Here is a 23,226-nt window from a genome sequence, read left to right on the forward strand (position 1 = left end):
TCCGGTACCGGGAACCGAACTCACGACCTTGCGCTTGCCAGGCAGGCGCTTTGCCGCTGAGCTAAATCCCCAGCCCCTGAAAGAAATGTTTAATGACATGTTCCATACTCAAACCAAGCTCAACTCTTCTTGTATCCACTTTAAAAGGCCTGATTCCAATGTCTCTGTCGCTTTTTAAAGAAGCGTGTGACCCAAATTCCAAAACCATGAACGCACAGCCAATATGTGACCTGAGCGCAGTTCATTGGCTCCGGAGCCTGGGTCCCCTGTGCTAAGGACGGCTATGCCAACACAGCTCGTGGCAGTTATATCTTCAACAGTCATGGCCCTGGGCTCAACAGGTCACATCTCTTGACAGCCCAGCATTTCAGGACAGGACAGTGTGGTTGTGAATAGCATGTTCTTCACAGGAGACATACCTGGGGTCTAATCCTGAACCTGCAATTCACTAGTCATGCGACCTTGGATGAGCCATTGAATGTCTCTGAGTTGCTTACCTCATCTGTAAAATGGGAAAATAACAGTACCTGCACATCATAAGAGTGGTGGAGGATGAGATGATAAATGTATGGTACCTAAACAGTTGATTGAGGTTGGTAAGGATTCAATGAATGGTAGTTATTATATCCTCCACGGGACAATTCCTCTAACTTATTTCATTCCTTCTAGACACTCCTGTCAAAAATGCCAGTCTCTTAGGTGGAGGCCACTGTACCTATTTCCTCCTTTCTCCTGCCCTCTTTCTTCCTTCCTTCCCTTGCGAAGGATAAGGTTCTCACAGAATTTAAACCTCCTTCACAGGAGGCAGTGGGAGCATCAATCTGCTACCGCGTTCGCAATGGATTGTTGGCTTCTCAACCGGGATTGCTCCTGTACAGGACACTCCTTTGTGTCTTCTTACGGCCTCACACATGCTCTGAACTAAACATCCTCTGCATTCAGCTGCCCGGCTGCCTGTGTAGAAGCAGCAGCGGGGATCAGCCGGCGTCTTTTCATAGGGCTATGCCTGTCGGTCCCACGGCTTTCTGTGGCTCTCGCCTGGGGAGTTCCTTCTCTTTACCCCTGCAACTCCCTTCTCTTCATCTTTTACCTTTTGCAGCTCACCCCTCCAGGCCTGGGGGCTTCTGTCAGCCCCGTGAATTCTTTCAGCTTTGAAATGAAAGCAGAAGCTTCCCATAGTCAGTTACTAAGTTTTGTCTGGTCCCTCTTGCCCAGGACAAATTTGATTTCTGATCAGAGACTCAAAAGTCTTTTGCTAAACTGCATGACTGACTTGGGTGCCTGAGGTCAGTCACAAACTCCTGTACTGAAGGTTTTTTACTCTGTGGCCTCTAGTTGAAGAGAGCTTACAAAATCTTCTTCTTTTCCTTTGAGGATTGCAAAATTCATCAAATTTCTGCAAGACCAGTTTGTACTCCAGCTGCTTCTCTTGACTGAGTGAAAAACTGTTGTAAACATCTAAAGCCTCAGGCCCAGCAAGTTGGAATAAAGCTCCTCTCTGTCTGTCTTTTCTGTCAGTGCATAGCACATTTGGAACAAAATAGTGTTTTCGCCGTTCTTATTTCATTCATGAGGGCAGGGTTTCACAGTTGGGGGGGGGTGTTTTGCTTGTTACATCCCACACGGTCCCGTTCAAATCCCACTCCCCCTCAGGGCATCACACACACAGAAAATCCTGACTATGGCTTCCTAGCTCAGTGCTCCGGGGTGGGCCATTTCTCTTCCTCTGTGCCTCAGTTTTCTCATTCATAAAATGGGAAGAGTTTTACTTACTTACCTTGCAGGCTCGGCTGTGAGGATTAAATAAGATGATGTAAAGTGTGTAGCAGATGATCAGTCAATGGTAGTTGTTGTTACTGCCACTCTGAAATTCAGAGATTTCATTCTCCTGTGCCCCTCTTATCCCACCTGTTGTCTCTATCTGATTCTGACTTAGGTGGCTTATCTATTTCATGAGTACGGACCAGTCTCCACAGCCTGATGGCTTGATTCGGGAGGACAGGAACTGTGTCTTATATTTCCTTGCACCACTGCTGGGCTTCGAGTAGACATTCTAAAAATACTTGTTGAATTGAACTGAATGGTACTTTCTCATCCAAAGCACTACGGCTCGTCTATGAATGTTCTATGCAAACAGAAGCTTTACTAAGACCCGGACCCCATTAAATAATCAATTTCACATTTCAGTCTCTGTCTATGGCCCCATGCTGCATCTGTGGTTTGTATCTATCAGGCATTCTGGGGGTGGGGGGGATTCTAGGGATTGAACCCAAGGCTCTGTGCTGAGCTATATCCCTAGCCTTTTTTATTTTTTATTTTGAGATTAGGGCTCACCCAGTTGCCATGTGAGACTTGAACCTGCAGTCCTCCTGCCTCAGCCTCCCAAGCAGCTGAGATTACAGGCATGCACCACTGTGCCTGGCTTGTCTACCTGTCTTAAACCTAGTTATTGGTTGGCAAGTCCTTACCCACTCTTTGTGAATTCCTCAGCAACACAGTGTACTCAGAAGTTCTACTCTTTGAGAAGATAATGGGGGTCTTGTGGGATAGGAGCCAGGGCTGGAGGGATGCTCTGAGGCACACCTACCTGGCCTCACAGATCGAACCACCACAGGCCTCTCACTGCCGGCCACGAAGCCGAAGCCATATATAGGGTCTCGGTGAATGGTCACTTGTCGCAGCGTCTCTGCGGGCAGATGCGCACATTCCATATCATTTGTGCTCTCTTCCTGCATACATGACTGGGGAAGGGGGAAGATGGGAGCAAAACAAGATGCAAAGGGAACCGAGCCTCAGAATCAGCTGGGAGAACAACTGGTTAGGGGTCTGGCTATGGCCCACTGCGAGTACAGCTTAATTTCCTACATCCTCTGGAACCAACAGACATAATGACCGCCTCATATTTTAGACTGAAGAAAGAAATCTAGGAAGGAGAAGTCACTTGTCTTCAGGGCAGAAGCCAAGAGAAGAATCTGGTGCCACGGAGTCTAAAAGCAAGAATCAGACCCTTCCTCTAAGACATTGGGACTCCAGAAGAAGCCTAGGTAGGTACAAATGTGTTATTCTAAAATTAACTGATATTAGCCATTTTAATTGGCTATTAATTCCCTAAAGGAAACAAAAACCTTGGGAAAATGGGTCTCCCAAGCAGGCAAATAAGTGGGAAAGAAATGTGAAATCATTCTAGATTGTGGAGCGCCTCGATGAAGTCCTTGAGAGATTTTAAAGTTTAATATCTCTGGGTGATATACAAAAAGGAACTATTTAAGTGGCATAAATAAACAAGCATGCTAATGCTTAGGACCATTACTTTACACAGCTGTACACTATTTCAACTTATTTCATTTAACGGAACAGCTGGAAAATGGCTCCTGGCTCCTGTGAGCCAGAAGGGGAGCATCACCCTGGGGCTGCTAACAGATCTGAGACTCAGGAGCTGGAGAAGAGAAAGCACTACCCTAACACCTGGGAGAGATTACAGATTGCCCTCCTGATGCCCACAACTTAAGTTACTGAAGCTTAGGAATTCCCGGAGAGCTTTATAAAGTTTCCACAGAAAGGCTTGGGTGAGGCACACTGCAGGCAAAGATAGGCCTGGGTATAGTAGTCAGATGAATTGCCCCGAGGAGTAAGGGTGTGGGGCCACCGGGCCTGTGAGGGCACTGCGGGCTAGGGACAAGGAAGGAGGTAGGTAAAAAGGGGAGTGATGGGGCAGGGCAGCACAGTTGGAGGTAGAAGACCGGGGCTAGTGTCAAGTGACCCAGGGGCTTAGCTCCCTGACTTGACCCCACTCCTCCCCCAGGCTTTCAGGCCGATAGATAGGCTTAGGTTTCCTAATCTCAGTGTGTGGATCCGCTACAAGTGAGGTTCCAGGCAGGGCCCTTCACGACAAGATACGGAGCGCTAGGCAGTAATTAATGAAACAAGCAGAGCGCAAGGTTTGTGAAAGAAATGGGAGGTTTTGACACTGCGAGAGTGATGCAATCGTTGACTAGCTAAGAATACCACGTTTGTCGGTGGCAAATGTCTCAGCAGCTAGGTTGTTTATCTGGACACAAATCAAGTGATTAGAGCAGAACTCTAGGACGGTCTGTCGGGGAGGGGGGATTAACTAACTGTATGAAAGAGAAATTCACAGTCTGGCAAAGAACCCTGGAGTTCGCAATCATATCACAACTGGGAAAGAAGAAAGACAGACGTGGCTGACTTGAATTCAGCCATATGCACTCCAGCTGCATCCAGCCTTGGAGACTGCCTCTTTCCGTGTCGGGAGGTGCATGGCCATGAGCGGATGAGGTCAAGCCTCCAGAAGGAGAATTCAGAAGCTGGCTCCTTCCCTCCCACCCTAGTAAGACAAATGGTCACTTTTTAATTGAAAGGCACTTGGAAGCTGGAATATGGCGGCCAGTGTCCTGGATAGACCCTCCTGAGACAGAGGCTCTGCACAAATGGCCTCAGGCTGGTGCCTCTCTCATTTCTGCTCTTGGTGACAGGCAGGAGCTCGGCCTTAAAGGGATCCAGACAGCATCCTCCTACAGCTGCTGTCCTTCTTCACCCTGGGGCTGCTTCCCAAACGAGCCTTTTGTCTCCTGCCATTGCGGCATTAAAAGGGTCTTCTTGCGAGACCGAAGCAGCTTGTTTCCTGTGTGGACACAGTCTGGGGCAGGCTGGAAGATGGAAACTTACTGGGCTCCAGAGCTCCAGCATGAGCAGAAATACTGGCAAGAAGACACAGGCTTGCTGAGGAAGTGCTTGGCAAACTCTCCCGCACTCAGTCCCCCAATTCCCGATGGCTAAAGCCTCAGCTTTGTCCCTGTTCTTTTTTTTGGTGGGCTGGTGGGGGTAGCGGAGGATGAACTGATCCAGGCCCTAGTGCATGCTAGGCGAGCACTCTACCATTAAGCCGTATCCCTACTGCTTTTCAAATTTTGTTTAGAAACAAGGGGTCACTGAATTGCCCAGGCTGGCCTTCAACTTGTGGTCCTTCTGCTTTAACCATCCCAACAGCTGGGATTACAGGTATGTACCACCCCACCAGGCTCCTTTTTTCTTTTTCTGAAGCTGAAGACATTTCAGTCTCAAATGGGCCTTGAGGTACCACCAGTACTGTTGCAAATGGGCGCTCCTGAAGCTGAGCAAGCAATGAGCCCAGAGCCTTTGGTGACACAAGTCTTGTTTTATTCTTTCATTTTAGTCTATCAACAAGTACTTATTGAATGCGTACCTCAGATAGTGTGGTGCCCTGGAGGACACAAGAGAAGTTACAAATCTCTGCCCACAAAGAGCCTCCCGTCTAGCTGGAGGAGAAATGACAAGTATCCAATGCGCAAGTGAAACAAAGCCCTGAGACTAGTAGACCAACTCTAACAAGTGGCAGGCTGTGTTCAGAGGAGAGGGAAGAGACACTGGAGAGTGTCCGTGGAGGAAGTGGGGGCTGTGCTGGCTGCACAGCACAGGGAAGAGTTGGGGAGAGAGCTGAGAACCCAAGCTCTGACCATGGGCGTGCCCCACCTATCCAGACAGCCCAGCTATTTCTTTCACCACCACAGCCGTGTGTCCAGGTGTCACCGGAGCACACTTCATTCCTGGTGACAGCTGTCCCCAACTGAGCTGTACTAAGTAGATTCTCGCTCAGTTCTGCAAGCAGCCCTTGCCTCACACTGCTGGGGCCTTCCTGGGCATCTTTTTTTTTTGAGTACGGTCTTTTGAGCTCAAGGCCAGCTATGCAGTGCAGGCTGGTCTTGAGCTCACTTTGTAGCCCAGGCTGACCTTGAACTCGAAATGATCCTCCTGCCTCAGCCTCCTGAGTGCTGGGATTATAGGCGTGTGCCACCACACTTGGCTTCCTGGGCATCTTGGGTCAGGGGAGAAATGCGCCCATGAACAGCCCAGGAAGCCATTTTACAATTTAAATGGAAGTTGTTTCTTTCCTTCTGGGGTGTGCCTCTTTCTAGTGTCTGCAACGGAGTCCCTCTGAAATTTCCTAAGTGCCTGGAGACTTGGGAGTGACACAGGAGGCAAGCAGTGATGGATGATAAGAGCTCAGCTGTCCGTGGGTCACATGACTTCCCTCCTGGGGGAAACAGGGAATTTGACTTTGAAAGATGTTTGGCTTCTGGTCCCTTCAAGCAGGGCAACCCTGAGCAAAATTATGAAGCAGCCAAAGCTTATGGTACCCCGCCCCACTGCTTTGCCGTGGGACTTGCTATTTTCTTCTGTTGTTTGCTACAAGCATGCAATGCCTTTAATCTGTCTCCTCCCCACCCGAGCTCCCTAAAGGTATCTCCTCATCCTGTGCCGGGCTTGCTCTTTCCAATCGGTGACGAGGGCAAAGGTCTAATGTTTCTCTTCTGCTTGATAATAACAACACTTCAGATCTATGTGATTCTTTTCATTTTACATCTATTACCTCATTTGAGAAAGGTACTTTCACATCCATTATCTCCTCACAGCATCTAACTGTCCTGCCGAATAGGCTAGGCGACTGCTCCTCCTCCACCCCAGCCTCCAAGGTAGACGAAGAAGCAGAGACCCACAGAGACTGTGTACCTCAGTGGTTCAACTGGAGCCAAATCTCTTGGATGGGGCCCCCCCATCAGCTCCCCCACCTGCATCCACTCAGGATCCTAGACCCTCTGGCTATCTAGAGTTTCCATTTGGGGGTCACCCTAACCCTACAGCCAGCAGCACGCCATGTCCTGGCCAGCTTCAGTGCTCAGCCTACATCATAATTAACCTGTCTCCGATCCTGCTCACTCTGTGCGGTTGGGAGAATGGAATGAGATCATGCCTACAGAAGCACTCCGGAAGGTTAAGTGCATAACCCAGATGTAGAGGTGGTGATATTACTGGTAGCATTATTCAGAGGAGCCAGAGGAGCAGAGAGAGGGTGCTGAAGATAATCCTCACTTGCTTCACACAACCCCGGCCTTTCCTCCGCCAACTCCCTGCTTCTAAGAGAGTCCCACAGTGTACCCTGTCCTCTGGTTTTCCAGGCAGCTCTTCCTCTGCCCCAACTTTCAGACAACCTGGCTCCATCTGTGTGCCCTGGCCCCTTTTTGGGCTAAACTGAGCCCCCCAATCAGTGTGTAAAGAAGGATTTGTAGCTGTAGCTCATGCTAACAACTGTTGCTAGGCAGGATGCAGCTAAAGGACAGCTGAACCGAGAAGATGACAGAACGGTTCTCAGCTGATGCTCTCCCCCCTTGCACTTTTGGGTAGAAAGATAGAAATTTAACAGTTACATTTCCAGGCATTGGCTTTTAGTTCTCTGTCCCTCCTTGTCTTTGGATCCTTTTTCTTTACATTTGGTTGGTTCCTTGGGGAGTCCTGTCACTCCCCAGCAACTGGCAGGATTCAGAGACATGTGAGGCCAATTAGCCCTCTGATTCCAGTAACTGGAGCCTGACTCTCCTTGAAGCTCCAGAGGTCCAGCATAGCAGACTAGCAGCTCGGTCCCTGGGAGATACCATGTTCTCCTGGTGGCAGCAATAGCAGCACCATCCTGGGGCTCCGAAATAGCTCCTCTGGCTGGCCACCTGGAAGTAGCTTGGACACAAGCTCTTCATTCTGTAGAGGAGCCCTCATATGTATAAGCAATGTGCATATCTTAAATTTGCATACAAATGACTGGTGATTTATTTCAGTTAGCTGCTCCTTACCACAGCAGTGCTGCTCACATTGTAACATGCACACGACTCGCCTAGGCCAGGATATTGCTAAAACGATCTTAAGGCTGTAGGTCTGGAGCAAAGTCTGACATTCTGACATATTCCAGGGTGGTGCCCATGCTGCTGGTCCACACACCATACTTTGAGAAGGAAGACTCTAAAAGGATGCTGTTCTTGGGAGAGCCGCAGTCGGGCGAAGACTGAAATGCTTTTATTCCACTGGGGTTGTGGCACTGAAGGCCACAGTTATTATTTTAACTATTAAAAATGTTTTCGGTTGTGGAAATATAAAGTCATGCAGATAAAAGACTGGTGAGCCAAATTAGATTTATCCCAGGAGAGCATATGGAGGGCTCTAAATGGATGGGAAGTAAGCTAGGCAAGGTTGTACTGGGGAAAAGGAGAGGAAAGATCTGGAAGATGAAGCACTGTTTAGTCCGCTGAAGAATTTGGTCAGCCAAGAAACAGCCAGAGGGCCAGAGGCAGCTGGCGGTGAGGTGAGGAGGATGCTGAAGGAAAGGACAGTACAGAGATGACAGTACCAGCTGCTGTTGAGTGAGGGTTACTATGCTATAGTTGCTGTCCACATATTACCTCTCTCTGTCCTCACTGCCACCCCTGAGTTAGGCAGTATTATGGCCATTTTACAGATTAGGAAGCTAAAATTTGAGAAAAGAGATTAGGCAGTTTGCTGAGAATGCATATCCACATAAACGCTGTGGAACTGCAATGCGAGTCCCCGCCTCCCAATTACTCTATACGACTTAAAAATCTATGGTCCAAGCAGTTTCCCAACAGACAATGAGGTTGGCTTAGTGGGAATATTCAGCAGATTATTTCTCCTCAAGTGAACTGAGGGCCATTCCAGGGTAAGAGCAGCCTCCGTTGAAGTCACCACACCAGCAGTTGACACATGAGGGACTCCAGATACAGAACTGACTTCCCACATTCCTCTAAGCCCACTTTCCTATGGGACACTCACTCCGTAAGACTTCACATTCCTGTTAACTTAAATCACCACCACAAAGCTCTACTCACCTGTGGTTATTCCTCAGCACCCAGACGCGCATCCTTAAAGAACAGTCTTCCCTTTTCCATGGAGGATACTTTCTAAGACCCTCAGTCAACCCCCGAAACTGCACATAGTACCAAACTGTACATATGCTATGTTTTTTCCTATACATACATACCTATTACAAAGTTTAATTTACAAATCAGGCACAGTAAAGGATCCACAACAATGACAATAAAAACAGAACAACTATAATAATATACCGTAATAAAAGTCATTTGAAACTAATTGTTTATCCCTGGAATTTTCCATTTAGTATTTTTGGACCATGGCTGGGTGCAGATAATGCAACCACAGAAAGTGAGACCACGGACGAGACAGATGCCCTCATCCCACCTTTCCACCCGTCCACTGTGCCCTCTGGAAATCTCAGTCAACAGCGAACAATTATTTTGCCGTGATTTCTTCTCTGAAAGTGCCCATCTTCTTCTTTCCCAATTGAGACCTGGTGATTCCTTGAGGACACCATTTCCCGATCGGTCCTCGGGAGTGGGAGCTGGTTTTTGTTTTTTTTGGTTTTTCTCCAGTACCGGGAACCGAACTCACGACGTTGCGCTTGCCAGGCAGGCGCTTTGCCGCTGAGCTAAATCCCCAGCCCCTGGTTTGTTTTTAAATGTTTTTGTTTTCTCTCTTACATCCCAAGTCCTTCAGGGCATGCACGAGGGGCAGGTGTCCTCTGTGCTTGCGAGTGCCATCTCCAGGCCATTAGTCCTTTCGTTTTCAGAAAAGCCTCCTCCTTCGAGGAACTGGCTTGTGGTCCACTTCTATGAATTGTGCTCTCTTTAAACATAAAGTTACCATGAGACCCAGAAATTTCACTTCTAGGTATATGCCAAGAAGTGAAAGGAGACTCTCCTACAGATATTTGTACCTATAGACTTTGGTTACCTATAGACTTCCTATGCAGGCCTTGGAGTCGCTGAGGACTTTAGTCCCTAGTCACATGTGATCTTTCCCCCCAACCTCTGCTTGGTAAAATGTGCACCACCTAAAATTTACCATTTTAACCTTTCTAAGAGTACAGTTCAGTGCATGAAGTTTGCTCATTGCTGTGCAACCAGCACCATCATCCCTCTCCACAATTCCTCCATCTTTCCAAACAGAAACACGGTCCTCATTAAACACTAACCCTCATCCTGCCTAGGCCTAGCTCCAGACAGCCACTTCTAACTTTAAACAAAAGGTATTTATTTGTTTATTTATTTAGTGAGACAGGGTCTCACAATGCAGTTCGGGTTGGCCTTGAACTCCCTATGTAGCCCAGGCTGGCCTCAAACTCGCAGCGATCCTCCAGCCTTAGCCTCCTGAGTGCTGGCATTGCAGGCTACGCCACCATTCTTGGCATCAACTTTCTGTCTTTTTAAAATTTAACTACTGTAGAAACAGCATATAAAAGGAATCATATAATATTTGTTCTTTCATGTTTGGCTTATCTGAATTAGCACAATGTCTTTAGGATTTATGCACATTGTAGCATGTGTCAGAACCTCCTTTTTAAGCCTCCGTGTTCCATGTAGGTATCACATTTTATTCATCTGTCAATGAACATGGATTGTTTTCACCCTCTGGTTATTGTGAATCATGCTGCTGTGAACATGGGTGTACAAATATCTGTGGGACAGTCTCCTTTCACTTCTTTTTGGCATATACCTAGAAGTGAAATTTCTGGATCTCATGGTAACTTTATGTTTAATTTTTTTCAGCAACGGCCATACTGCCTTTCATAGCAGCTACATCATTTACATTCCCACTAACAATGCAGAAACATTCCAATTTCTCCACATCCTGGCCAACACTTGTTAGTTTCCAGTTTTTGTTTTGTTTTTGTAACAGTCATCAAAATTGTTGTGCCTATTCCAACTCCTGATATCACTACTTGTGAATTCAACATCCATGGGGTGATGAGGAAGCCTCTACCAAACACTTCTTCCCCTTAACTCACTCTGTCACCATTAGCTACTGCACCACCTCCCCTTCTCCATCGCCAGCACCTCTTTCCCTACCACATCGGCTGTTCTGCCAGCTTCTCTCCTCTTCAAGGACCATCAGAACAAACCATGATCATCTATTCACTTCCCATTTGCTATCTTTTCTTCCTGAAAATATCTTTCCCCATTCTTTGCTGGGCTAACTTTTCATCCTTTAGGTCCGAGCTTAAATGTCACCTCTTCAAAGAAGCCTTTTCTAAGCACTTTCCCCTAGTTATTTACTGTCTTACTCTCCTTCAATCTCCTTTTTATCTTAATTTCCCTCCATGTCCAGATTGGAGTTCCTAGTCTATCATTATGATCATTTTCTTGCAAACACATTCAACTCCCTTCCTTCCTTGCCCTCTGCTATACTCACTTTGTAATACAGCACTCCTTGATGAACTCCACCGTACTCATGCGCCATGCTTGCATAAAAGTAGCTGAAAGTAGCTGGACAAAAACCACACAGGCGGGGAGCTGGCTTTCACTTTAAATGCATGATCTCACACCTGATGTGCACTCCCAATGCTGTTTGACCACCACTTTCCTACTCTCTAAGAGGACTATTTTATAGCTCTCATCTCTCGTGAATCTTCCTCATTTCAGCATTTGAGACGCCAAGAAGTCTCGAGCTGATAACCTCAACCTGTTGCTGAAAAGACAGAAGTCATCAGATGAGAATACCCTAATCTTACCACCGCATCTATATATGACAATGCCTACAACTGTACCTTTGTTTTTCCCATCTATTAAGAGGGGGATGCTTCTTTTCCTTTACCAATGTCAAAACTCGTCACTTACATTCTGAAATCACCCCCTTCGTATCTTCTCACGGATTTTGCTTCTTTGGGCATTCACTCTCTTCCCTAAATCGTGCATCTTTCCACCTTTGCAGAATCGAGGTTCTGGGATTTTGACAGAAATCATCCATCCTTAAGACAATAAACGAACCCCACCTTCTCCTATTCCGTAATTCTTTTACAGTTACGGCCCTGTTTTCCTGCTCCCCTTTACAGCAGAATTCCTCGAAAGAGTTTTCTACACATATCGCCTCTCCTTCATCTCTTTTTGTCCCTCTTGGTCCACCATCATCTGGCTTCCACATCTACCATTCTACAGTGTGCTTGTTACAGTTCCCTCTCGCCCCCCACCCCCCCGGCACCTCTCAGTCCTCATCGTACTCGGCCTCTCACCAGAGGCAGACACAGCAGATCACTCCCTGCTTCCCGAGCACTCTCCTCTCCTGGCTTCTGTAACTGCCTCCTGGTTGTCCTCCTACCTCTCTTGTCACTTTCGTTAGTCTCTTTTGTGAGTCTCTCCTACTTTCCTTAAATCCTGGAAACTGGAGTTCTTTGGAACTCATTCCTGGGCCTTCTCTTTTTTCTACTCTTCCCTGATCCAGTTCCTTGGCTTTAAATACAACTGATACGCAGACAACTTCCAATTTGCATTTTACCTCTTTTGGGGAGCCCAAACCCATAGACTTTGACATCTCTACTTTTATGTTTCTTGGGACTGTTAAATTTAACATGTGCAAAACCAAACTCTTGATTTTTACCTCTCAAGACTAGGACTCTCTCAGCATTCCTTATCTCAGTCCATGTCAGCATCATTACCAGAAAGCTCTGAGTCATTCTCGAAGCTGTCTGTCCCTTTCTTTCACCTTCCACATCTGGCCTGTCTGTAAGTATTGTGATCTGTTGCTTCAAAACACATGCAGAATCTAGCCAGCTCTTTCCATATCCATGACTGTCACCAGTTTAAGCTCCCACCACCTCTCCTGTGGACATCTGCAGCAGCCTCCTTATTGGTCTCTCTGCTGCCCTTCTAAATCTGGTCTCTGCGCTACTGCAGAAGTTGAGATCAAAGCCTATCATTCCCTTGCAAAAATCCTTCAGCTGTTCCTCTCTGCAAGTGAAGAATATACAATCTCCGTTTCCATGGCCCACAGGTCCTGCGTGATCTCCTCCTCGATACTATTCTACTCTTGCCAGCTACAATCTACCCCACTGGCCTCCTTCGAATTTCTCAACACAACAAGTTCTTTGATACTTCAAGACCAGCCCAACTGGTATTTCTCTTTTCCTGGAAGCCCCTTTCCCTAGTCTTCACATGGCTGGGCTTTTACCCTTTACATCTCTGCTTAACTATTCTCTCCTCACAGAGGCCTTTCCTGGAAATTCTTACCTTGGTTGTTTATTCTTACAACCTGTTAATTTCTTTCGAGACTCATCACAACTTGTAATTATACATTTATGAGGTTATTTGGCTGTAAACCCTATAAAAGTAGGCACTATATCTTTTTTTTGTTCAACAGTATGCCTCTACCACCTCATCTCGTACTTGGCACATAGTAAATGCTCAGTAAATATTTTAAGTGAACCAATGCATGGGTGGATAGGAATGGTTTTGAAGCAAACAGAATAGAATCATTTGGCTATTCAATGCAAGTCATTATCAAATGCCTACTAGCTGGGTCTCAACCTGAAAGGCAGGTTCCAGATGGGGAGTCTGGCCCATATGAGAAACCCCTCAACATCTATGGCTAAAAACAAACATAAGGAAAGAATGGAGTCAAAGGAAGAGTCCAAGGCTACAATCTAAGATGCGTGGGACATAGTGTAGCTTCAATCCTTTTGGGTGTTCAAGGGTGGGAAACCCAACAGCAATTCTTCCTCACTCAGGAATTTTCTTTAAAGAATAGAAAACTATTCCTTTAGAATGGCAAGCAGGATGACTTTGGATAGTCCTTCCCACTTTTTTTTGTCTTTCTGAGAAAGGGTCTCTCTATGCAATTTAGGCTGGCTTTGAGTTCACTTTGTAACCCAGGCTGGTCTTGAACTTGTAACAATCCTCCTGCCTCAGCCTTCCGAGTGCTGGGATTACAGGCACGCACCACCACGCCCAGCTTTCCTTCCCACTCTTGAGAGTCTCTGGGTAGATGGCTTGGTTTCTTTCATGAGAACAAGGAGCATCTGCAGAAGGCCTCCTTTCAGGTCTTTATGGCTCTGCTATTTTCCCCTCAGCTGAGCTTAGAGAAGCATCTTTTAGACCTTTCTGGTGCTTGGATTCTTTTTTGTAGTTGTCCAAACAGAAGCTTTTGCCCAGTGGGCTGGCATGAAGACACCCGTCACCCATTCTCGCAGGTCACAGGGGGGCAAGTAGAGACCAAAGTCATCTGTCCTTGCACAAATATCTAGGAGCTTAAAGGCACCTTGTAAAAGACCAACCCTACAGTGCTTCTTAGAGGAAGCTGCAGAGGACCCTCTCCGTGGCTGCCACCTCCTCTTCCCCTTTTCCCTCCCGGGACCACACGTCCAATAGATCCAGACACGCTGTCTAATAGGCCCAGACATGCTCCTAAACCCTCCCTGCTGGGGCTGCCAGCCCGGTGACAGATGTGAGGGCTATGCCAGATGTGAGGCTGATACCATATGGCACCCGGGGTCACAAGGTCTGAAGCTGCTCCACCGAGCTGTGGTGGAGTTAGTGGGGAGATTCTTCCACTTTAGCCCCCACTTACCTGTCACGGGCTGAGGCAGCGAGGGGGAACTGGAGCAATGAAATATTCATAGGAGCTTGAAGGAGTTGTCATGTCACTCCGGAGAACGCTGGGCACCCCAGCCCCCACCCTTCGTGCACCACACCAAACATTTCTGAAGGAGGCAGAGACAGATTGATTGAGCCAGAGGGGAAAGATGAGGAATGAAGGGAGAGACAAGTAAGAGGGGAAGACAGCTGAGCACAAAAAGAGGCCAGACAGAGCCAAGAGGGAGAGAGGCAATGGAAACAAGACAGAAGAAGAGCAATGAGACAAGGGGGCCCTGGAGACAGTGGAGGAACAAGGACAGGCTTAAGGAAGGCGAACACCACAGAGGCCGTGTGCTGCCGGCGCTGGTGGCCTTAGCTTTCAGGAGGCCTTCTGCAGATGCTCACTGTTCTTTGGATGCCCAGGAGCTGCCCCGCAACAACGCCCTCAGAGCTCTCACCGCTGCTCAAGGGCCACCGGGTAAGGAGAGCCTTCTGGTAGGACTTTGGGTGATGGAGCTCTTCCCGGGAGGGGAACAGTTATGCCATACTGACAGCATGACCTACTCAGTTCACAGATGGGGCTGCAGGCGGCAAGGCACCTTCCTAACTTAGGCCAACTTTTCCGTCACCAGAGGCTGGGTTTTCGTTGTGAAAGAGGAGAGCGAGAGGAGCAAAATAGGAAGGGGCGAGAATCCCAGAAGGTGGGAAGGCATGGTCGTATGGGAAAAGTGGAGGTGGCTGGGAAGGGAGCCACAGGCCCGAATTCTTCCTCTCAGTGCACACGTGTCCTCGAGGCCAAGCTGGGCTCAGCGCTCTGACACAGAATGCCAAGCCGGAAAAGGGTCCCTGTCCACCCGGTTCTCTCTTCCCTTGGATTCCAGCCTTTAGTCTGCCAAGGGCTAAACTGTAAACAAAGCTTGGAGGGCAGACAGCGGGAGCAGGTGTGGGCAGGAGCTGCTGGGAACTTCCCAACAAGTAACTGCCTCCAGCAGCCAAAGACCTAGGGCTCCAATAGCATCCCTCTGGTGGCTGCTTGGCAGATGCTGCCTGCAAGGGCTTCTGGGCAAAGGCTCCTGAAGCCAATAGAGGGCCAATTTAGCTAGCTGGCTGGGCCACCTTCCTGTTCTCTGTGACACTGTTAGATATTGGTGGCCTGGCCACCAGCCTTGGATGCCTCCAACCTCTGCCTGGTCAACTCCCGGATAATCTCAGAGTTGGCAGGACCTTGGAAATTAGGTATTTGCCCTTTGTTTAGTCTCTGCCAATTTGCAGAAGCTGCACAGGGAGGCTTTCTAGATGAGGACGGTAGCTAGGTTCTGCGGGAAGGGTCAGGCTTGCGCGAATAGAGAAGGGCAGAAGAGAGAACGGGCCTAGAGACTGAAGGGAACAGGGAGTTAGTGGCAGAAAGCATAAAGATGACAGCCAGAGAGGGGCAGAGGTCAGCCGGGAAGCAAGGAGCTATAGGTTACCAGAGTAACGGTGAGTATGCCTTTCCTTTGCTCCATTCCCCATCTGGCTTTGTTGGGGCACAAAGTTCTCATCTCAGTACCATTTTGGGGAGCTTCGGAGGAGAGAAGCAGACCAGGATAGGCAGCACTGGACAGAAGAAGGCACATTTTATCCTGTTGCTTGGCCTAGATGCCCGAAATGACGCAGGAAGTATCAGAGGCCCAGGCCCTATGCCCAGCAGGCGCCGGGCTGACCTCCTGCGAGGGAGCAGCCCTACTCTTCCCCAGCGACAGCCCCAACCTGTCCAGTCAGTACTGCCCAGGGGCACGACAGAGAGTAGGCCAAGAAGCCACAAGATGAAGAAGCACAGAGGCCCGGTAAACTTATGTCACCCCATCTGGAGATGTCCAGAGATGCCAAATGCAGCCTCGGGGGAGCCAGATACCTTTTATTCAGCCTAATGGTACCTTCCTCTTAAGACAGAGGAATTATAATGTCTTACCTGGGGTCAGAAAAGGGCAGATGAGGTTGGTGAACCCTCCACCTAAGAATGAAAGCCAAGGGCAAGGGTACCTGCTGCGTTACTAGCTCAGAGGGCACGAGTCAGCACCCAGGTACCCTCACCTCCCCCAGGTTCTTAGCTGGGAAACCCCATCTATTTCTTAGAGGAGGTGGCAGTGAATTACAAACCTCAAAGGGCCTGGGGACTTCTCTTTGGGTGCAGTAAGGACAAGCGGGAATTGAGGTGTGGTAGGAGATTGTATCCCACTCTGCAGCCAGGCCAGGGGCAAATAGAATCCTAGGGAATCCTGTGAACCCTCAGGCTCCCTACTGAGCCACACATATTTGGTGACAGACTCCAGACGTGACTTACTAAGATAGAAAGGCAGGCCTAGGCATTTTAGAAAGAATGGAAGAATCAAAAAGGGTGAGGAAAAATGAGTTTTTGGCCAGACTCCCAGTTGCTCAGGAATAGTCTACTAATCAGGAAAGTCCTTCCCCAAGCATTCATGTTTGGGCATCACAGTGTATTTTTTCTCAGTGAAAAAAAATCCACAGAGCTGGGGTTCTCTGTTGCAGAATAAGGCAAGCTCTGCTCCTACTTCCCTTTTTATAAGGGGGATGATAGCAGAGTTCCTGGCTGTGAGTCAGAGGCTTCCTCCACCAGCTTCTATATAGCATTAATTCACTCCTTCATTCACACATGCAGCAAAAACCTACTGAGCACCTGTCACATGCCTCGTGTTTTCCCTCTAGAAGGTGGTAGCTTGGGCAAGCATGTAAACAAACAATATAAAACCGTGTGTTACCAAGCATGACGGCATAGGCCTATATTCCCAACTACTTGGGAGGTTAAAGCTGGACAGTGGCAGATTCCTAGGTAGCCAAGGCAACTTAGCAACACCCTGGCTCAACATTTAAAAATAAAATAAAATAAAATAAAATAAAATAAAATAAGGCTGAGGCAGGAGGATCATTGCAAGGTCGAGATCAGCCTGGGCTACAAAGTGAGCTCAAGGCCCGCCTGAACTGCATAGGGAGAGCCTGTCTCAAAAAGACAGAAAAATAAAATAAAATAAAGACTGGACATGCAACTCGGTTGTCCTAGCAGAGCAATAAATGGAGATAGATAAAATGAAAAGTAAAATAAAACCATGCGTCCCCTGACTCTCCAGGGAGCAGCACAGGTGCGGGAGCACACAGGAAGGTATGCACCCACCACACTGATCCTCAGCAGATTTCTTCCGCTCTGCTTAAGTGCGGAAGGTGAGAAGGATGCTCTAGGACAGGAATGTCGAATGTGACAATGAATAGCTATGGAGATTCAATAAAGAGGGAAAGAAATGCCCAGGTATTTAAGTCACTGCAATTAAAAAGAAATGATAGCATAAATTCAGGCAAAGTTAACTTGAGCACCAGCTCCTGCTGTCTGTTCCACACCGACTCCTTTCTTGTGGCCCTGGGAAATGATGCACTGAACTCTGAAAAGGTCACAGAGACAACAAGGACACAGCCCACACTGGGGTTAGCAGCCACACGTCTCATGCGCCACCACTGAGCTGCACATGGCCGGCACCTCCGTCACGGGCGGAGCTGGAAAGATGGATCGCCAGTACATACACCGAGTCCCAGGCTTAGCAATGGAGGCCAAAGCCACGAAGCTCGCACACCCATTTTGCCTACAGTGAAGAGGGTCCCTGTGAAGCCAGCTCTATGAATGGCTGGGGCAATGGCAGGAAGTTACAAACAAACCAACTGCAGGGCTAGATGTGACACTGGGTCAGCCCTAAGGGACTTTGCCATATTCAGGTTGCAGCTCACAGAGATCGTGCTGGGGGAATGTGAAAACACAGCCACAATATTACTCAAGTAGGGGCTGTAGTTTCTGCTACTGAAATCCTGGCTGAGAGACAAGCCTTCTCCCTCTGCAGGAAGCCGGAAGATGGCTCTGCCCAGTACTGTAAATAAGGTTCTAAAAACTTTTTACAAAATACCTCCTAACAGAGGTACTCAAAAGAGCTATAATACTGGATTAACAATGCCAAGTCAGCAGCCCAGACGCTCTTCTAATTAATAAAACTTATACAGCAGAGCAACTTATTGATGTTACGTGCATGACACTTAATACAGCAAAACCCAGATATAGCCAGAACACTCCATCCCTTCCAGGGATTCCTTCACCAACCTGTACAATTCCTTCTTTGGTGTGAAAGGGGGCTGGGAATGAGTGGAGAGAATAGTGCAGAGCTCCCAGCAAGTGCCTTGGGGGAGGCGTGGCAAGACATAGCTCTGCCGCACACAAATCTGCCAAAGGGCAGTTCCAAGCTGGGCTTTGGAGTTAGTAGTTCTGGGCTGGAATCCCAACTCTCTGGCAAGTTACTTAACCTCTTATGCCCAGGTCTCTCGTCTATAAAATGGCGCTCATGACAGTACGTACTTCAGAGAACCTACATGAAGATTAAATGTATAAAAAGTGCTGGGGCAAGTAAGTACTCAGGCAATAGTAGGTAAGAGCAATTTACTATTATTGTTATTATTATGCACCTATTAATAGGATCTCCTGTCATAGTCCACTCAGTTTGCCTTGCTCTACAAGATACAATGGTGGTGACCTGAAAATGAATTTGAAACTCAGATGTGTACAATAAATAAGTTGGTTATAGGGAAATCAAGCTCTGTTTTATACTTTTCATCATATTTCCAGTGGCCAACAATGGGGCCTGAGGTAAGATGAGCAGAATTCTTAGCTCTCCCTCTAGCTAGGTGTGCAACTTGAGGTCTGAGGACCTATGTGCCTCATATGTCCTCATTTGTCCAATAGGAATAATATTGGTATCCATCTCACAAGGTTATTGTGAAGATTAAATAAAATAATACGTGTAAAGAACTGTGCCCGGCACGCAGAAAGCACTGAGTGAATGTCAGCGAGGGTTCTTATTATTGTACATGATTCGTGTTCACTACCGGGTAGATCTGAGCACAGGTAACATGGATGGTTGAGCCAGGTGAAGACCTGAAGGGAGATCTGGGTGCTTTCTGAGAAAGGACTGACTTAGGATACACTTGCCTTTGTTACCTCAGACTCCATCGACCCTGAATTTTACAAATTCAAGAAAAGAAAGCGACAGGTATGCTCCTGCATATTTGCACTTACCATTGCTTCTCCAGTTAATGCCCCACTGGGTAGGGTGGTCATCTGTCTCAGCCCCGGGGACCTTTGGAGCTTTGAGGACATAGAGGCCCCAGTGCCTCTGCCCCTGCTCCAGCTTGCCTGGTCTTGTGCAGCCTAAGCTCCCCGGAGGGCAGACCAGCCAAGGGGCCTGAGGACGCTGAAGTGCTGAGGTGAGGGCCGCTAGAAACCCATCTCCATGAGTGGCTCCCCTCTGGGGATACAACCTCAGGAGGGGCGGGGCAGGGGCTGCCGGTGGGGAGGGTGAGTTCTGAGCACTTGGAAGGGCAGTCCCCCAAATTCTTATTCTCCTTATCCTTCACACCCTCCTCCCTCTCCGCCACCCCTGCAAAAAACTTTTTCACAGGCGACCAAAACCTCAGTCTCGGGTATCTTGCCCTGCAGTTTCCTCTCCAGAGGCACCAGGAAGGCACCCGGAGGCTGCCTGGCGGCCAGAATCAATCCTTAGGGCTCGGGGTGGGGGGTGGAGAGGGATGGCTCCCAACTGACCCCTTAACTCCATGCATCTGCTGCATGCGCCCAGCAGGTGCCCACCCAGGAGGAGGGTCCCCTGCTAGGGTCTCCCCTAGGTCACTCTGAGGGGCGGGAGAGGACCCTAGCACTCAGGCCCAAACCCCTACTTTCTGGTCTTTTCCCAGGCGCACCCCAACCGGGCAGCTCCGAGCGCTGTACTTACTGTCAGGGCCCACTTAGGGCAAAGGCTGGGCCGCTGACTTGGCCCGGCAACCCTTTCGCAGTCTCCCTCTCGCTGTGCCCCGGCTGTGCCCCGCGCCGACGCTAACGGCAGCGGCGTCTGGAGGAAGAGAAAGATCACGCCTGCCTCAGAAATCCAGCCCTTGCTGTGACCAGAATCTTAAAGAAGGAGGCGACTGGCTGGACCCCAGAGCCGCGGCTGAGATGGTGAACTAGCGAGGGAGCCGGTAAACACGACCTGTGCGGACTCTCAGCCCGCAACCCGGTGTGGACAGGCAGTCGGCGCCCCCTGGAGGGCCCCTCCCGCTGGGGCCCCCTGTGCGGTAATCCAGCCGCTGCTTGCTGAACACTTGAGAAGCTCTGGGCACCCCGCTTTGCATCCGTTTTCTCTTTCCAGCATTCTTTCCACTGAACAGAAAACAAAGCGGAGGAAACCTAAGGGATCTCCAAGTTGGGACTGTCTGCTTCCAAAGCTACTTGGTACTACTGCAAAGCAGCATTTAAAGACCTGTGTCTCCACCCTGTTTCCTCATTTTTCTGACTGGACTAGGGACTAGTGGCAACTCCAGGTCAATTTGTTTGTGCCTGGGGGAGGGCTGAGGCCTTGGGAGGCAGGAACCCAATTGCACTGCTTAGCTCTTTCTTTTTTTGGGGTCTTTTTGAGACAGGGTCTCACTATGCAGTTCAGGCTGGCCTTGAACTCACTTTGTAGCCCAGGCTGGTCTTGATCTCACAATGACCCTCTTGCCTCAGCCTCCCCAGTGCTGGGATTACAGGCGTGAGCCACCACACCCGGCTTGCACTGCTTAGCTCTTAACAGGGACAGTTTAATCACTTAACATTTATTAGGCACCTACTGTGTGCCAGGCCCCATGGGAGACAGAAAAGGGAGAAGGGAGGAAGTCCGAGTCCAGGCGGCACTGTACGAGACCAGTTTCAAGCCTGTGAGGTCTGGGTTACGCTAGAAATGTCATGGGGAGAAAGGTGCTGAAGTCCTAGAGGAGTGGCAGCCAGCATTCTCAGACACCTCTTCCATAGCAGAACCTCAGACAGCCGAGGTGGGAGGCCTGGAGAGAGAAGGAGCTTGCAGGGACAAGGTGGAGAAGATCCTCCCTTCCCATCGGGCTCATTCTGACTCCTTCCTGGTAGGGGAGAGAGGACCCACAGCAGCACCCAGTCCTCTGTAAAGGATGAGTGGAAGCAGCCTTGTGGAGAGAGTAAGCCGCATGGCTTCCATTTGAGAGCTGTCCTAATCTTCATGCTTTGGCAATGACGTCTGCGAAATGGAAAAGCTCTCTTACTCCCTCCTTCCCGGTCAAAATGATGAAACAATACAGCCAGCCTGTCCTGTCCTACTTTGATCATTTAAAAAAGAACCATTATTGAACTTGTATTCCTTCCTGCCTTGCCCCTGCTTATCTATTCAGTCATTCAGGCAGCCAGTCATTCGCCTCTCCTTGGTGCTGGGTAAAGTGTTAGGAGTAGGGCACTTTGCAGTTCTGTAGGGGAGTCCACAGGGGAGGTGGGAAGATCACAGGGCTGAAAGTTAGGAAACATATTTGAAGTCCTAGTTCTTTGACTAAATAGCTGTGTGACCTTGGATGAGTCCTGTAGCCTTTCCGGCCCTCAGTTTTCTTGTTGGTCCAACAGGGATTATAACAGCTTCTGCCCTATTTCATGGGGGTGTCTGTAAGGCCTCAGGGAGATTATGGGTGTGAAGGAGCTTTGAAGAGTCTGAAGCCACTAGACAAACATCGGAGATTAGTCTGTCTTCTAGGTAGGAGGGGGATGCTGGGAAGTAAAGCCTAGGAGAAATCCTGCCTGACTCGCCCAAATTGATTGCTCTGAATTTCATCTTCCCTGAATCACTGAGCCTGCAACCGGGCAGGAGTCCCTGCTCTGTGAAATACAGTTCTCCCTCAGCAGTGCTATCACATAGGTTAGTGACGACCTGGCCTTAAGCTGGGGAGGTTGTCTGGGGACTTGAATGGAGCCAAGGAGACAGTCTTGGCTCTGGGTGTCTAGTTCCTGGCGCTAGCAGCTTCCTCCTCTCACCTGAGCTCATCCAACCCCAAGACGGCAGGTGTCTGAATAGAAACCACTTGTGGTCCCCAGACCTTATGAGCACAGGGCTCCTGTCAGACAGCAGAGGATAGCAACAAGGGGGGAGGCTTTATGTTTGTTGAAAATGTGTGTGTGTGTGTGTTTCTGTGTTCTTCCCCAATAACTGAGATCTACATCAGAACTAGTAAGGTTGGAGGGTGGTCTTTAGCTTGTCCAGCTCAGCTTTGTGAGCCATCTCAAATATACCTACAGTGTAAAGTACAATGCAGTCATCCTTTAGCATCTGCAGGACACTGGCTTCAGGAACTTCCATGGAAATGAAAAGCCAAGGGTTCTCAAGTCCCTTGTATACAGTGGTACACTGTTTGTATATAACCTATGCATATCTTCCTGTATACCTTAAATCATTTCTAAATTACTTAAAATACCTAGTACAATGTAAAAGCTGTGTAAGTAGTTGTTATGCTGTATTGTTTAGGGTCTAATGACATGAAAAAGTTTCTTCATGTTCAGCACAAACACAGTTTTCTTTGTAATAGTTCCATCTGTGTTGGTTGAATCCAAGAATATGAACCCAAGGATTTGGGGGACTGACTATTACACTTGCCAGGGAAACACAGCTTCAAGACAAGTTCCCAAATTCCCAGATGCACCCCGCTCTACCCTGGAAGCCCATGTAAACACACACTGTAAGGAAACACCAGGTCTTGCCAGGCAAAAGGTTTCCAGACAAACCCATTAGCCTCCTCATTTCCCCTGTCCCTTTCCGCAAGATTCTCACCCCGAAGCACCTTGGGTATAAACAGCCTAGAACTGACAGAGGAAAACAGAAGGCCCAGGAACCTGAGATCCACAGCTGAGCCCAAATTTGCTCTGCACAGCTCTGGAGCAGAACTAGAATGGAAGTCAGAGGGAGTGACACACAGCATCCCGGCTTTGGGCCATGGCGCCTGCAGCCAGCAGGTCCCTGGTGAAAGCACAGAACAGACAGACTGCACACCCAACCTTCCTTGCTTATGCCTGAGGCTCCTCTCAATGTCTTCATAGATTCCCTTGTCACATCCATCTTTACCAGGCTGCTCCTCT

General features: G+C 48.6%; 1 protein-coding gene across 1 annotated transcript in view; it reads right to left on the minus strand.

The window, feature by feature from the left end:
• The window catches only part of LOC102020017 (FERM and PDZ domain-containing protein 3-like), a 50,949-nt gene extending 30,470 nt beyond the window's left edge, over positions 1-20,479 (minus strand). The window contains exons 1-2 of the mRNA XM_005404701.2: positions 20,060-20,479; positions 2,588-2,741 (exon numbers count right to left, since the gene is read on the minus strand). Of these exons, the coding sequence (XP_005404758.1) occupies positions 2,588-2,735 (148 nt within the window). The 5' untranslated portion in view covers positions 2,736-2,741; positions 20,060-20,479. The remainder of the gene's footprint in view (positions 1-2,587; positions 2,742-20,059) is intronic.
• Positions 20,480-23,226: the final 2,747 nt, after the last annotated feature.

Source organism: Chinchilla lanigera, unplaced genomic scaffold, assembly GCF_000276665.1.
Source record: "Chinchilla lanigera isolate Chin_1 unplaced genomic scaffold, ChiLan1.0 scaffold00089, whole genome shotgun sequence".
Lineage (NCBI taxonomy): Eukaryota > Metazoa > Chordata > Mammalia > Rodentia > Chinchillidae > Chinchilla > Chinchilla lanigera.